This window comes from Cyrtonyx montezumae, unplaced genomic scaffold, assembly GCF_038088225.1.
Source record: "Cyrtonyx montezumae isolate F1298 unplaced genomic scaffold, pur_monq_1.0 scaffold_4, whole genome shotgun sequence".
NCBI lineage: Eukaryota > Metazoa > Chordata > Aves > Galliformes > Odontophoridae > Cyrtonyx > Cyrtonyx montezumae.
Genome location: NW_027072045.1, coordinates 2,617,840 through 2,635,098, shown reverse-complemented (window position 1 = coordinate 2,635,098; position 17,259 = coordinate 2,617,840). Strand labels below are relative to the sequence as shown.

General features: G+C 40.2%; 1 protein-coding gene across 1 annotated transcript in view; it reads right to left on the bottom strand.

Annotated features, from left to right (window-relative positions):
* ADAM12 (ADAM metallopeptidase domain 12) overlaps positions 1 to 17,259 on the bottom strand; it is a 169,840-nt gene that overhangs the window by 56,457 nt on the left and 96,124 nt on the right. Inside the window, exons 5-6 of the mRNA XM_065746986.1 lie at positions 13,639 to 13,715; positions 3,516 to 3,693 (exon numbers count right to left, since the gene is read on the bottom strand). Coding sequence (XP_065603058.1) covers positions 3,516 to 3,693; positions 13,639 to 13,715 — 255 coding nt within the window. The remainder of the gene's footprint in view (positions 1 to 3,515; positions 3,694 to 13,638; positions 13,716 to 17,259) is intronic.

The window sequence follows — 17,259 nt, the reverse complement described above, 5'->3', positions numbered from 1 at the left end:
CTTTAAAACTATGTCAGTACGTTGCCATCTGCCCAAATTTTTCACAGTTTTCTGGACAGGACCAAAACTTTTCTCTTTGCTATCTGCAGATCGATATAGAATGGTTAGAGGAAAATAAAAGATGTAACCCTCAGTATTTCCAGCATTCTAATGCTAAAAGCCTCATGTTTAATTGTGCTACACAGACTTCAAACTACAATAATGGTATTTAATTTCCATTCAGACTGTTTCTGAACTGAGAAAGGACTAGAAGCTATCATTAATGAAGTAAGAATCAACTGCACTTCATGGAGTTAGGCTTATTGCAGGTCTGGCAAATGAGCACAGGTAGATATTCTTTCACCTTCTCTTGGTACTGGGTTTCCTGCCAGCTTCTTTTGCTCTACTGGAAGCAACTGTTAAAATAATGCAGACATGATGTGTGCGTGGATCTGGTGGCCATGCCTTCTCTTCCATGCAGGTCATTGGGCAGCAGGACACCCAGGAGCCAGCACGATTCCTCCTGCTGCTTCTGTACCAGCAGCAAAGGGGATGTGAAGGGCTGCAGTAGATTTCAGCTGAACCTGTGGCACTCTGGCAGAGGTTGATTCACCTCTCCACCGCGTGTTAAACACGAGCGAGATGTTACGTAAGGCAAATGGCTACGTGGGATTTGTTTGTAACAGCTGGTCTCTCAGGTGCTGAACATCCAATATAAACCCAATATTTATTATGCAGTCTTCATTAGAGATACAATGCTATGATGCCTCTGGTCTTCTAAATGAAGAGTGAAAACTGAGATGTCACCCAGGTGCAAAGATAGAAGAATTGCTCTGTTACCCCAGTCAGTAAGCCATACATTTTTTACCTAAAGTAAAATTATTTAGACTGAAGAGAGTTAGCCTGAGAGAAATTGGCTAGCAGGGTATAATCATATAAGCCTCTGACGACTGATTTGCATAACAAATCCACTCCTGCAATTTGCCCAAAGGCTATGTGCATTCCTTGGGTATGATATTTATTTATAAGATGTACCTAATTATCACTTCTTTCAGTCTGCTTTCTGCAGCCAACTGCATCAGTGCGCAATCCATTGCCTGATTTAATCACTCAGAATTGAAATGAAGAGTCAATAATACAGCCGTGACAGATATACGTGTGGGGAGACAATTAAGTTTTTTCAGATGATTGCTGTCCTGCTCCTCTGCTTCTCTAATACCTGATCTTACTGCAAAACTGCTGTCCTATAACACCATATATTTTCAGTGCTCACCTTCCTGGGAACTAGCTGAGCTTGGATTCACAGTGTAATGTTGCAGCCTATCTTTTTCTCTGTGATCCAATTGCCCAGATCAGCTGAACTGTGATCCACATGACAGTTTTATATGGCCACAGAGAAAAGCCATACTACAGGGACTAGATTATATGCAAGGACCTACAGCTTGTTTGGACAGAGCACTCACTGCTGCAGTTTGAGGGTCCCCTGCATCATGAAACAACTCAAAATTTATATATACCAAACCCTAATGGAGAAAAATGTGTCTGCCCACACCTGCCGTACCATCTGACTTGATCTGTCAAACCTCACACTTGGATCAGGGAAGCTGAATTTATTGTTTTTCTCCATTATTTATTTGTACGTAAATCTAACCCAAAAGCTAGTCTACATTTGTGCAACATTGATCTAACATTTCCACTCTGTTCAATAAGCATTTTCTGTACATAGATATGTGAAAGGTCATTGAAAGAAACTAAAAACTACCTCAAGCCTGCCAAGAAACCTGAAATTTCCATTATGCCCTAAACCTAACTGCTTACTTCTGCTCAGCATAATGCAGAGCAGCCTTGTGCCTCAATAATTTTCAATTCATCATTATTCAGTATATCCTGACAGTCTACTTAGTTGGTGACAACAATGAAACGTGAAAATTCAGTCCTCATATTACATCTGACAACTTCCAGAATTCATACATTAAAAGCGTAGCCAGCATGCTCATTACAAGCATTTTACCCAACTCTCTGATGTGGCTGGTGACAGGTTTCATATTTATGTCCAGTGAACCATTGCAACAATATCTTTCAGATATGTAAGGTGAATTCTAACACATAGTTGAAGCCATCAGCAAACTGTGAGAACCGTGAGGGTACTCGTGAAATTGTTCTGAATGTATCAGATACTTTACATGTTCACTTTTCATTTCAGTTGCCTGGTGTTGCACCAATTACCTCTGCAAACTTCACTTTGTTGTCCCTAACGTTCTGGGGAAACTTTAAAGATGTGAGAGGTACTTTTCCATGCATGTTAAATACGGTTTTTAGGGTGTGGTATGAACCACAGAAGCACTGCAGCACAGTGTAGGAACCTGCATTTGAAGCTCCATTGTAAGGAGGCTCATTTTGGTAGAGCTGCACTTATAGAAAGACAAGCTGGAAGACCATGGCTTTACTCTACTATCTTGCATTTCCCAGAAAGAGCACGAAGCTCACGTCACAGACATATTTATGATATTAGGGAGCATTAATAGGGAATATTTAAGCAGAAATAATAAACAAAGCTTTCACAGATTAATGTCAACAGTGTCAACCGACAGAAGTCAAACGACTTCACACCTCGTCAGAAATGTGCTTAGTCCAAAAAATTGCATCTGTAGGAGCTAATGAAATATTTGTTTTGAACAAAAAGGAATTTGGACAGGTAAATTATTTTATATTTTAGGAATGTCATGAATTAATTCCACTGCATTACTAAAATCTGTTAATGCCATTTAGGTTGCTTTCCTTAACAATTAACTTGATGGGCTTCGTGGTGCGTGTAACTGTAGACACAGAATGTGACATTTAATAAATTATGAGGTCAGAATTAAATCACAGTATAATTTCTGAACATCTGAAACAGTCTTTTGTACAATTCCCATCCAATATCCACGTTATTTTGTTATAGTATTTCCTCTTCCTGGTTTTCAGATCATTTTCTACTGTTTCCTTTACCAAGATGCATTTCACGTTAAGTGCACTCCTTACATAAAAAACAGTTACAGTAATTCATCTGTAAGATAATATTGTGAGAATTTGTTTTGTCTGCACAAGATACTTTCCTGTTAGAATGTATAGGTTCATTTAGGTTTTAAAACACTATTCTCAAAGCATCACAGATTGTGTTCTTTTCCACCTTGGCTGGCCAAGAACTTTTCCAGACATTGCTCAGTGTTCTTATGGGGTCCTAAATTGTTGCTATGATCATATATTAACCAAAATATATTACTATGGTAGTATGAAACTTTTCCTGTGCTATCTCATTACCAAAAAGAATGTGAAAAAGCAACGCAGAAGCAAGAAAAAGTAATTAAGCTTTAGCAAATCTTGTAAGCATATGCTCAACTTTAGGTGTGTTCTTAAGCACACACCATCAACAGAAGTTGACTGTGTGGTTCAGCAGGAAATGAATCTGGAACAAAGAGTTATTGCAGACAGCACTACGGAGATGCTGCCAGGAGGATGCTTAGCAAAGCAAAAGCAAATCCACATCATGCACCTACCCTGCTGGCTTGAGAGCGGTGCGACGTGTCTGCAGCCCTCATGGCAGAGATGTCCAACTGATGGCCACAAGACCCTGGAATTATCTTCAAGTTCTCTGCTCGGTAGATCTTGTGTTCACTTGTAGCACCTTCTAATGGCTCCAGAATGTAGCTTTTGTTTTCAAACACAAGAATTCCCCTGTTACGTAAGACAGCAGAGTAAGATGTATGGCATTCAAGAACAAACCTTCGCTTGTCTTCAACAAGGTCACAACGAACTTCAATAACAAAGGAATATGAAAAATCAAAATGCTGATTTACAGCATCATGGTCGGGTGGAGCAGGAAACATCAAAGAGGTATATTTGTCATTACAGCACACTACACCCTACAAGAAGCTATGGCTCAAAGAAAATTTTCCTTTTCTGAAGTGTTGTGCTGTAGAAACAAAATTACATTTGTGTTTTATGTGTTTTCCATTCTCCCAGTGATGCATTGCCATTGCTGGCTAGAGTAATGATGTGTGTGCTTCTGAGGACCCATTGCAAACAGGAATGAACAAAAGCGTGGCGAAATGTTTTTATAAGAGAAGGTAGAGAGTGAAAGAATTTATTATGAACTGCAGATACCTTTTAAACCAAATGCTGATGCAAGCATCAAACCTGCCAGAAGAAAGAGGCACGAGAGTATCAAAATGGGTTATTAAACACTGCACCACGGGGCAGTAAAATGAAGTTTAAAAATATTAACTAAAGGATTCCTGCTTAAAATAACTTATTTCGCCAAAATGCAATTTTTAGCACAATACCATCTGCTATCTGAAGACCCCAAAGGTCTTCCACTGAAAAATGCATTCCTATTATATTAATGTCAGTTGCAATGTGCAAAGAGGACATCAGGATGGCATGATACCATGGGAAGGCATAGGGTAGGTTTACAGTCATTTCTATCTGAGTTCTGTCTGCAAGTGGAAAGCATTTAGTGTTTAAAGTCTGACTTAGAACTGTCTAAATCGTATCCTGAACACATATTTCCAACTCAATAGAGTCTTAGTTCTTGCATCAAACTGAATATTCAGTTTTCTTGGTCAATTACATGACAAAGAAAGCCATTCCTTAAAATCCTATCACTTGTTTTTTTTTTTTTTACTTGTAAAATATTGGTAAACATTTGCTTATGTGGTACAGCAAGTACTCATCGTTTAGACACTACACTGAGTAGTTTCCATGTCTTGAAATTATGAATGCATAAATCCCTTTACGCTGGCAAAGTTTTAGCAGAAATATTACTATCTACCTAAAATTCCTCTGAAAATTTTGATAGGCTGACACATTCTTCCCAGCTCCTCCCCTACACTGCTCTACACTTTCTCGACATGCTATTAAACCACTATTAATTTTAGATTAAAGTTGGCTACATTATATTAGTTTTTCCTGTGTAGGAGGTGTCTGCTTTTCTCTCTGTACTACAACAAAGGTGAGATGCTACAAGCATTGTAAAACCAGTACATGTCTATACAGTTCTGAAGGTTTAAAAAAGGAATAAAGTGGTGGAAGGAGCCAGAAGCAGGTTAATGACATCATAAAGACTGATATAAAAACAAAAAGTGCAATTGTTTGGAAAAAGCTGTCCTGACTATTCTGATCTTAGAAAGATATGATGAAGAAATCAATTTACTGAAACTTTGGTTTCAAGTGGACAGTTCATTTGTTATCAAACACTCTTAGTGTTAGTTCACCCAAGCCAAAAAATGACCGTTTCATGCAAACTATAACAGCTAGTTGTCCAAGGTAAAACAAGACTGGTAAACCATGATGTTAAAAAAGGCTGTTCAGGAGCACTCATAACACGTCCAACAAAAGGAGCATACTGTACTGATTTGAGCTGAGAGTCAGACTCTGGTAATCCATCTGCAGCTTCCTTAGTACCCTTGGCAAATCAGATAAGATGTACGATTTACCCATCACACAGGCACGCTGTGCATGATGGATGAGAGCTGGAAAAGCAGGACTGATTTATTACAGCAACTCTTGTAGCAATAGCTAAGATACACGATAGCATGAAACCTCCAAGTAACATTACAATCTGCAGTTCTAAGAATTTTTTTTTTTTTTTTTTTAAGATCGGCCTTATTCCTTGAAGAATTTAAGAAACTAGGACAAAGTATCCTCTTTACTTCAGTAATCAGCAACTCTACAATCAGCATAATCAAGTAGGGGCTGTTGTTCTTCCCTTGTGCAATAAATCATTTAATTCCGGAGGCTTCTGGAACCAACAATGGAGACAGAAGTCCATTAGTCACTATTTGAAATGGGCCAGTCTGACCATCTCCCACTAACAACTCCCAAACAGCACGAAACCATGAAGGTTTTCTTTTCAATGTTGAACTTCATTCCTCTTAGAACCTTAACTTCAAAAATAACCCAAAAACACAGACAATTTTCTTTATTTACATCAAAGAGGGAGAGACTTGATAACCTTAAATATCCTTTTTCTGGATAAAGCTTACTCATCCCTTCAGTTTCTTTTCCCTGTGATTGCTAGGTTTCCAATACATCCTTCGTATACCCAGGTTTTGCCTAAAGTAACTCATAACCTGCTGTTTTCTTTCATTGCAGAGCTTACAGACAAACAAACAGACACGAAAGTGACTAATTTTGCTTTCAACTGAGCAAACAAGTGCTAGGACAGCCTATTCAGCTTCCCAACAAAACTCCCATTCCTTTAAGAACAGTGCCATCCTTTGCAAATGAAGCAATCCCGCAGCGAAAAAAGAAGCCTGCACTTTTGGCATGAAGGAAAATACAGCTTTCATTTCATGCACATTTGTCCTTTGAGTACTGCCTGCAGGACAGCTGTGCCCAGCTTGTGACCATCTGTAATAAGATAAATACCTAATACGAATTCTGTTGGCCAGCTCTCCTTTTTGCTAATTTTCTCTTCCTATAATCACATTTCCCCCCTTGACCATTGCAAAGCACAGCACTTCTAACTGTAACTAGTCAAAAAAGATGGCTTCTTTATTTTTTTTGGTGTGGTAGGATCTGATGAACGATGCTTACCAGTCTTTCATTACAGAAAACTTGATGCAAATTGAATAAATCTGTAATTACTTTTTTTTTCTTCTATTTTCTGTTTCAAAGAAGCCTCTGTTACAGTGCTGCTTCTGTGTCTCCCTCTTGAACATGTTTCTCCTATGCTCCTGAATCAGCCCATGTTCCCCAAAGACCAAGATGGGGCAACTTCATCTTCTGGGGATATGTTAATATTAAACAATACAACACTCTTCAAAAGAAGCAAACACTGTATACTAAACTAGAAAATCCCAGTCAAAAACAACACAAGGAATCCCAAAGGTATTTCAGAAACTCCATGAATGCTTGAGAGGCAGCGACAAGCAGACTAAAGTCTAATTTCCATAGAAATCTGTGAGATCTGTACTGTTACCTCAACAAAATACTACCAGAATTTCCAAACTTTGAAATACTGTGGGGAAAATGCAATATAAGATATAATTTTTTTGTTCTCCAGTTACGTAATGTATGGTATCTACATTTTCTCCAGTATCATACGATAGTGATACTGAAAACTCAGAAAGATCTTCAAAACCAGCTGAACAGGAAAGACAAGACAATTCATCTCCCATCTAACACAACAATCAGACTCTCCACCACCAGTAGCAGAGAGGAGGAAAAATAAAATCTACATCATGCAGCATGTCCTGACATCACTCGTGGGCTTCAAGCCAACTGGAAGCAGCTTCAGAGCGGTCTCGAGCCTGAGCTAATATTTCACTCTGCCTCTAAGCAGGGTTTGAGCCCTGCTCATGTCTGGGGCTCAGCACCAAAGAAACCACATCCTCACTGCTGCAAATGAGCTCAAAACGTGAACAACTCATTGGTAACTGTCTATTACATGCTATTATAAGACACATGGGTGTATGGGGACGGGTTATGATGGGAACTCTCACTCTGTCTAAAGGCAAAAGAAATTAAAACATAACATAAGCAACTAATTTGTTATTAAACAAATGCTGCTTACCTTGCAAAGAATATCTCATTTAGGGAAGTGTAATTTGATGGAATAAATCCTCTACTTAAATCAGCATTAAAAGCAAATGGGATATCTTTTTTCCCCCCCCTTAAAAATTAAGAAAAAAACCAAACCCAAAACAAAACCTAACACAAGGCCAGTCATATTTCATAAATCAACATGCTTTAGGAAATCTCAAAATATAAATGGGATTTTTCTTTTCCAAGTTGTCAGCAGAAGCAAAGGCCCAGCCAACATAAACCATCAATGCATACTTGTCTGAGAAATTGTGATGCTGAAGTAAAACTTGGCTAGGAGAGTGGTGCATGAAACCGTGTTAGATTATTCCACAGCCGTGTTAGGAGAAAGTTGAGTAAATCAATAAATTTGATACCCATGAATGCAATTAAACATTTGGTTTTAATGAAACTCAAAGTTACACTCATTGTTAAACAATAATAATAAAAAGCCCTATTACCACTGGAACATAGATGTTTTCAGCCTGCAAGAAATTAATTAGACTAGGGCGCTGTCGTGCTCCACACCACATATTGACATTGAGTCTGCCTCTGTCCACAGCAGAAAAGCATGCAGGGCTCACATGCTACTTAAAAACCTACAGGCTTGAAGGGTCAGAAAGCTGGGCCACAGATTTCAATGAATTTTAGGTGCACAGATAACAGAAGTGGAGCCTTCTGGTCCCGAGTATTGATCTGATGCCTGTGGTGGAGGTGTGACAACAAGTAACAGCTGCATTTCTCAACACGTGTGACACCAGAAGGTGATCTGTAAAGGGATGGAGCATTTATTTTTATTTTTCCTGTAGATCCTACATTCCCAGGACTCTGTCTAACAAGTTCCCAGGCACGTAAGCGGGCAAACAAACAAAAGCGGTGAAAAAATGAAGTAGCAAATAAGAACTTCACTTTTAGTCCACTTTAATTAGTCACAGATGAACACTACTGGGATAGCTGAACAAGGTAGACATTTTTCTAATAGGTTAAGTGGCATTCAGATATACTACAAATGCCTTGGCCATTTTTTTGGCTTTAAAAGACAGAGACAGAAGTACTCCTGTCCCTACCACTGCTCTGAAGGCAGCCTTGGCCAGGCAAATTCACCTCTTCCTGTGCAGCAACCCAGCTGCAAACAGGGTAAATTTTAGTAACCACACACAGTAATGATCTGCTGAGGAAGAGCATCACATGAGACTTCAGTAATACTGTTATACTGCACATCAGAATTCTATTAAAATAGCAGGTCTGGCCCACATCAACAAAGGTCAGCATCTGAAAGGGAGGCTAGAGCAGCAGCATTACTGTTTCACGCCTTGCAGCAGCAGTAGAGGTGCTCCCCCTCAGACACATCGTTAGTCAAATACATGTTTTATTCCAGCCAGTGCCTTTCATTAACCTGAAAATATATTGTAGAGCACAGTGTCAAAAATGTAGTCATACCCAGAGAATACAGTAGCATGCACTTAATCCTTCCTCAGTGCAAGACAGACATGCCCAGAGTGAATGCATATCAATCTGCAACTTTGATGCCTCGAGTTTAAGGAGGTACTTGAATCAAAAGCGAGTGCAATTCCATGCCCGACACTTGGGTGGCAAGAAACAGGAATTGTGTTATCAGAATAAGTGTCACACGGGAACTTAATGGGGAGGGTGGCCAGGCTGACCAGCGAAAGCAGAGAAAGGTGAAAGAGGAGAGAGATGTTGGTGCCAGTACCTATTTAATGAAAACATTTAATAGTATAATGCAGCAAATGGTATAGGAATAAAAGAAAGCTTGATTGAAACTTGCACATCACGTTAAGTCTTTTAAGATGTTTTTTCAAGCCATAAAATGAATTCAACTTTATTTTTAATAAATGCTGTTAGACGTGAATGGAGGGAGAAAGAGCAGGCTCAACCTACAGGGTAGGGATCACCTCTTATGCTCATCCCAACAGTAACAGCAATGCCTAGAAAGATTATTACAGCTCAGGGACAACAGGCACAGAGTTGTCCTTCAGCTAACTGTGTCTAGGACATTGAGTTTGGCCAACCCATGTGACAAACAGACAACTCTAGTATTGTCAGCCTTGTAACCATGTAATCCCATTACAAATTACTGCCTACTGTAACTCTACTCCCACTTCTGTCACTTTGGACGTAATATCTTCCCTTCACTGGTGAGGATGGACAATGACTGAATACTTCATACACGTGAATGGGCTTATTACCTAACTATTAGGTAACGCTGAGAAATTCTCAGTAATTTTAAGAGCATCTTAGTGTTTTAGAATGAGAAGTCTTCCCATTAGATTTACATCCCTAAAGTACCAAGGAATTTGTGAGAGCCTCCCGTCACTGTAGTCACAGCAGATGCTTCTGGACCTGCATGTCTCCCTGCCAGCTCCTGTACTTCAACACAGACCATAGAGGCTGTGCTTTTCCTCAGGCTGTATTTTTGCGTATATACTTTCTCTGCAAGTGCAGAAGCTGGCAACGGGGGAAAAAAATAAAGATAAATCACTTGAGTGTATACAGTTTTTATCAGAGAGGAGTTGCGTGGTGGCTGGAGGCCAAAATTATTTGCTAAAACCTTGAAGAGCCTCTGAGCTAGAAAAACAGAAGGGTATTTCCACAGGCCAGGAAGGAAACAACTGTGTTTGACTGGATGTTCACCTGCCCAGGAGCTCTGACAGTCTAATTGACTTTCTCTTATAGACAGAAGCACTGGAAATCCTGATTGCCCATTGTTCCCATTCAGCACATTCAACAGATGCACCTCCTTTCCATCACTCAGCTCTTCCTCCTCTGGAGGACCCAGCAGGACACAGATTGCAGCATGGCTGTACTCTCCTTTAACCTGCATTTTAGGCTGCTGTCAGTGTCAATCCAGCTATTTATGGCATTGTAATCCTATGTAAAATGAGCCACTCAATTGTTATGTCCGAGGATGTAACATAGCTGCAATATGGAAGTATCTTAATACAAGAACTGAGTCTACCTCTCAGTTATCTCTATATCACTCTCCTCTACCGCCCTGAAAAAAGCAGATTGGCCAAAGCTCTGTTTGCTTGCAGATTTCACACGTCATTCTTTCTGTATCTGCCAATTGCCAGAGTAATCACATCATATTTCTAAGCAAACAACGCTTCTCAAATGCCCAACCATTCCCCATTAGCACTTGGTGGCCATATTGGACCAAAAGCAAGGTTACTCCAGACCAGCACCCTATCCCAGGCTCTGGCCAACAGCAGATGTTTGGGGATAAGACATAAGATCATGAAAATAACTTGGCAGCCTGTTGTCCCAGCTCTGACAGTGTAACTGTATGGGATGTCTTGTCATTTGACAAGCCTGGAGCGGCTCCCCCTGCTCCCCCTCCCTGCATTGTTTCACCATATTTTGAATCTACTGACACTTATGCCACTGACACCACCTGTGATCATGAGTTTCAAAGCTTCATGATGTGGTGAATAAAAAAGCACTTTCTTTTGCTCAAAAAACTTCGTTTGATGCCTTCTAATTTTAAGGTTTCAGACAGTATTCAGGAATTGTCCCCTCTCCAGCATGACATTCAGCCTAACTTCATCATACCCCTTTCCTCCATCATCTCCTTTCAAAACTGACAAATCCTAGCCTATTTTTTGAACAAAAGCTGTTCCATACCTTTGATCATCATTTTTGCCCTTCTCCGTATATCTTCTGGATATAATGCTTCCTTTCTGAAGTGGGGGTAAAGGAGGTAGAAGCAAGAACTGCATGCAGAATTCTACTACAGATTTATAAAAGCAGTAATGAGGGGTTTTGCTCCATCCCCTATTTCTGCCTCAGTTACTCCTGTGATCCCTTTTTGTTTCTTTGACTACCATAGAGCACTCGGGTTTTCAAGCTATAATCTGGAATCTCTCCCTTTACGATCAGCTTCATGTCTTTAAATGAACTCTGGGGGAAAAGACATTGGTCCTACCCCTCCATGCCCAGAACACTGCTCCAGGTGCACACCCAGTGGGCATGGGGGGGATTTGTGTGCTCAGAGATGTTGGTGAGCCAACAGCTCACACTTCCTTTCACAAGATGTGTTTCAGGCACTCCGGCCGCAGCCGCGTGAGGTAGGCAAGAATCATTAAATGAATTTCACAGATGGAGAAACTGAGACAGAGGGATATGTCCAATTCAGTCAGAAGCTGTCACAGAGCCAGAAACAGCCTCCCCGAGGTGAGCAGCATTTCCTGCCAACGCTGCTGCAGGTCAAAGGGCCGCCCCAGGGATGGCCCTCATGCAGCAATTCTCAACTCTTCTATTTTCCCTGATGTTATTTTAGACCGGATCACATGCAGTATAACTATCTGCCCACGTTCTTGAGGGACACAGCACTACTGTAATGTTTTGGTGAGGGAGGTATGTTATGACCTGCAGGCCTGGTTCTGAAAGATGCTCGGTGCTCGCAGGGCCTCAGCGCGGCCATTTGGGCTCTTTGTTCCCAACCAGTTTTAACGAGGGCCTGGATGTTTCAAGAAGCTGGCAGTGCATTATGAAGCCTTACAACGAGATGCCTTGGCTCAAATCAAGCACAGATGATGACTAGAAGTTATTACCGTCGGCTACAGGCTGTGAAACAAACTTTGTAGGGTAACTCCACAGGCACCCTTATCATGTGCAGTCATCGCTCAGCCTCAGCAATGAATGCAGCAGTTACATGGGCATAGATGGCAAGATACAGCCTCAGTTCTGCCGGAGCAAAACTTGCATTGCTTGAAAAAGATGCTGCTATCCATTTCCCACGGGGAAAGGAGCCTAATAAACGCTTGCACTTTGAGAATTAATCTGCAATAGCACAGCAGATGAGAGGAAAATGTCACTGTTAGCGTCTTGACATATGTGACTGCCTAAAACTGGGGAAGGACTCAGCAAGCTCCACATTTCTAAGAGGCGGATGAGCAAATGAGAGAAGAAATAAAATGCATTTAGTGTGGGGAAATCATTTGTCCTAAATGTCCTTTCTTTCCTAGATGGCTCTGGAACAAGACAGCAGTGCAGTCCCTTTCCTGCAGAATGCACATGTTCCCTGAGGACCTTGCAGCAATGCAATCCATTTAGCAATGCAGTTCTTCAAGCATCGAGAGCACTGTACTGTTTTTTTTTTTCTTTGCTAAACACAGGCTGTCATGGTTCACACAGAGGGTTCGTTAAAGCAAACCTGTGGAAGATGCCAGATATTGAAGCACCCTGAGAATCACTATGTGGGAATGAGCCACAGGAAGCCAACCCACTGCAATGAACAAGAGAGAACTGTCCTGCTGGCAAACTGTGCTCTGCTCCTCTCCATTCCAGAGCTCCAGTATAATAGCTATGATAAAATTACTTTTGCACAAAATGCTAAATGCAAGAGAAATAATAATAATAAAAGACTCCAGCTACTCGTGCTGTTTGTGGATAAATTAAACAAACCCAGAGAAGGTTGAGACAGCTGGAAACCTGACAGGAAGACGAGGTTTTCCAGGGAGAACACTAGAGCCAATTTACAGTTAATTACAGTGATTTGGAACAGCTCTGTGAGTAAATACCAGCCACTGATCGTCCAAGTAAGAAAGATAATTGTTTCCTGAACTGTGTCCATTGTGTATTTAAAACGTTGCCTACCTGTTCCTTTCACCAAATCAGAAGAGATTTTCTTTTCAGCAAGACGTATCTGCTACTTTTCTGTTAATGAGTAGCTAAAACCTGAACAGTGAGCATCATACCTGCCACCATCGTAGATCATTGAGCTCCACAGCCACGTTTACAAGGCAAACTCATCTAGCGACCAGAATGCTGTCCAATGCACCAATTGCATCTGCAAAGCAGTCCTGCATCGCTGGTGAAATAGCCCTGACCAGTAGAGCTGGCCAGTCCCCAAACGTGCCAAGCACCTCATTGCTGCAAGACTCCCCACGGACATCCCCAGCATTGCATTTTCTATCCCATTTTTCACTTCGGAGCAACAAGGTAAATGGGTTTACATAGATTGTTGAACCATTTGAAAAGCAGATATTGGCACTTTAAAGAAAGATAAACCAAAAAGCGGTGCATAGAAAGACAACTTAAATGAGTTAAAGAATTACTAAAACACTGTCTCACCTGAGTCCAGAGCAGGTACTGAGGCTGACGGATGAACTGGGGTACCCCTGTACATTGCCATGGTAATAGCAGTGACCCTGATTGCAAGAAAAGAGAAAAAAGTTCAGTGCTCTCAAGCAATCTTGTTTCCTCAAGGTTTCCCATCACCTTTCTATCAAAAACTGCCACCAATTTCAGGTGACAGCATTCAGAAACCCAATGACAGCACCTTTCCTTCCCTGTTAAATATTCACAGAATTAATTTAACAGTCCAAAGTGTCCCTCAGTTGAAAACTTCACTGTACTTAAATGATAGAGGACTGGCATCAGGCATCATTTTTGTTTTTCAAGATCAGCAGAGTTTAAATGGCTTTCATGTGATATTTTTTTTCTGATATTTTATTTAAAGCTATGGTATAGAATTCCTTTAAGAAAAAAATCACAGATCAACTGATATATTTTACTACTTGCTTTAAACATGCATATTTGTCTTCAAGATCTTCCATGTCCATGTATGCCTACAGGAGACAGTCATGCATGAAGGCAGGTATAAAAAAGGCAATCTCAGCCACAGAGTTAGGGGGGAAAAATACAAGCAAGCAAAGGGGAAGGGAAGCAGGCTGGAAAGGAAACCTTTTATTGAATTACCCATCCAAATGGCTGCATGTTATTAAGAGCAACCACGACTAAGAGGGTCTTCTATTTTGAGAGGCAACAATCCAATTTCATTTTGCAGCTAGGTTATTGTATTTCCTTAATAATTCACTGCTTGCAAAAAGCACCCACAACAGAGATACTTTCTCAGCACATAGACGTATCTGTCTGGAATCAAGGATAATTTTATTGTTCACTAAAGGTTATATTACATTGCCAATTATGTGACTGACTGGAAAGCAACAATTGTGTCACGTCCAGCATTTCTTTTCTCATGGCTCCTTTGAATGCCACTTGGAAACTGAAAATACCGTTGTAAAAGGTTTCTATCTTATTAGTGCAAGGGAAAGTTATCACTCATGCTCCAGCCTGACAGTCACCTCACTGTGCCTTTTATTACTTGGTTCATCCACATCTATCCGGCTGCATCAATTAACCTTTTCAGCATTGGGGCATGGTTTTCACTTACAAAGCCTCACATAGACTTCCAAAGACTACCTTGATTTTGTTATAGAAAGCAATAACTACGAAAACATTAGGGAAGATGGAATGATTCAGATAAGAATTTTCTGCAATAAGGACGTACCTTGAAAAATAGTTGTTTAGAGCATTTCTGTTTCCAGCGTGAACAGAACACAGCACAACAACATGAGGCTTGTATTTAGAAAGTCAGGATAGCTTTTATCAGTGATCAAAATGACAGTAACAGGGTAATAGTATTTTACTCTCGGGTATTTCTATCATCAGTACTCATAAAGAGCCAGTAGCTTGTTAGCAAGGATAAAACCACAATAAAAGGGAGGAAGACAGACTGCATTTTTGGGGGGGATGATTGCTTCAGCAACAATTGCTGCAGCCATCAAGGCTTTCAGCACAAGTAAGCTATTTCACTCTATTTCAATATTATATGTTATACTCATCTAGATGAAAAGAGTGAGAAAATAAGAGCTCTCCAACAGATACTGACTCATGCAGTATCCCTGACACTGCGTAAGAACAAAATCGCTTTACTTGTGTCACTTAAACTAAGTCTAAAGTGGAGCTCAGAGCTCTTAGGAAACCAGTCACTGGCATCAACCAAAGCACTCAGCAAAATAGGAAGGGCGAGCTGATATCTTGACCCATGCAGACCGTGGCTGCAGTGCAGCTAGCTGTCTTTATCAAAGAGTGAATTAAAGCAAAACTTTTGATTTCTTTTTCTCTCCACACACAGCCTGCTATTTTATTAAATCCGAGCTTCTTGTTGTGGCCCATTTCACAGCTTCTCCAAGACCCCCACACTAGGCTCAAAGTTCCCTTAAGTTCCATACTGAAAATGTAAACTCACCAGAGCATGTCCTGCAGTTGGATCAGTAGAAAATTGATTTCTAGCTCAGTAACTCCACCGAACTGCAAGAGGTTGTTTTTTTTTTCCCCCACTCCTGCCAAAAGTTCCTTATTCCTGTACCCTAGTATATGATATGGATAGGACTCTCTAAAAATAAATAATTACCATGGCTGATCTGTCATACTGAAATTAGTACTCTATCATTGCTTGACATCATTTTATAATGGCCGCTTTTTGATAACTGCCATCTTTTTCAAGTGCTATGCAGTAGAATAATTTGGGTCCCAGCACACGTGCCAGGGAAACCCTCAGGCTGTCTTGGTCTAAGTAACTCTTCATTAGGAAACTGCATTTGAGTTCAACCACAGCCTACACTGATGTCCAGAGTGAAGAAGAGATATAACAATAAAACCTGAGGCTTATCCTTTTTAAGCCATATTGTTGTACTGAATGAAAAATAAATTCACTGTTCCCCTTAAAATGGAAAAAAAAAATAAATACATTTTATAGACAGCAAAAAGAAATAGTAGTGTTGTTCGTGACTTACTTCCATTTCCAAAACAGGAGGTTTTTAGGTTTGATTTTTATTTTTTTGGACAAAAAAGCCTAGCTATCATTAGCCACACTCATATTCATGTTAATGTTTGCTTCTCTGATCATGTGCTGTGTGCTTTTTACTCCCTTAAAGAGTCTGTCCAGCTTTCCTCTTCCTAAAACAAATGACTTCTACTGAGCAGACTTGGAAGAAGATATGAGCATCCAGCAAGCAGGAAAGCACTGAAAGCTTTCACAATGATTGCTTTACTTGGGAGGTCTGGGGCAGTAATGAAGATGCTTCTTCAGAAGTAAAACATTATGCACAGAAATAACGCCTTTCACTGACACCAGCAATGCCCATTATGGATGGGAACAGAGAGCACAATGCCTCTTCCAACAACATCAATAAGTAAATAACATCACATACAAAATACATTATAGGACTGGGAGTACTCAGGCAGATAAAAGATAAACTTTGTAATTAAAATCACTCGCTGCATTGTTTCTAATTAAGGATACTGTTTAGAGGACAAATAATGCCACTCCCATAAAATGCCTTTTATTTCTTAAAAAAAAAAAAAAAAAAAAAAAAAAAAGCAGTTTAAATTATTCATGATAAGAAGCATTTTGTGCTGACTTTAACCAGGAGCAGATTAGCCACACACACACATATATCTGTAACAGCCATATGATCTGATTTAAAAAACAAACCCAGACAATTCACTCTTCCCTCAATCCCAGCACTGGATTCCCAGAGCAGTGTGCAACCCAGGCCTTTGAGCCCATCAGTGGCAGCTTCTGCATAATAGCAACTGGACAGTGCTTTCTCCCTCCTTAGTCCCTCAGCAATGGCTGCATTATTACAAAATCTTAATGGCTATGTTTCTGTGAAGCTGAATAGATCTTACAAATGTGAGGGAAAAAAAAATGAAAAAAATAATTAAAAATCATCCAGTTAAAACCCCACAGTCTCCCTTTAAAGTCGCTCTCTAAAAATTCATGCGTAGGATCACAGCAGTCAAAAAGGTACTGAAGGCAACAATAAAAAAAGATCACTCATACTGCTGTTTCATCCCACGGCTCAGATCTCAGCAGAGAGAACTTTGAGCTTCAACGATGAAGCA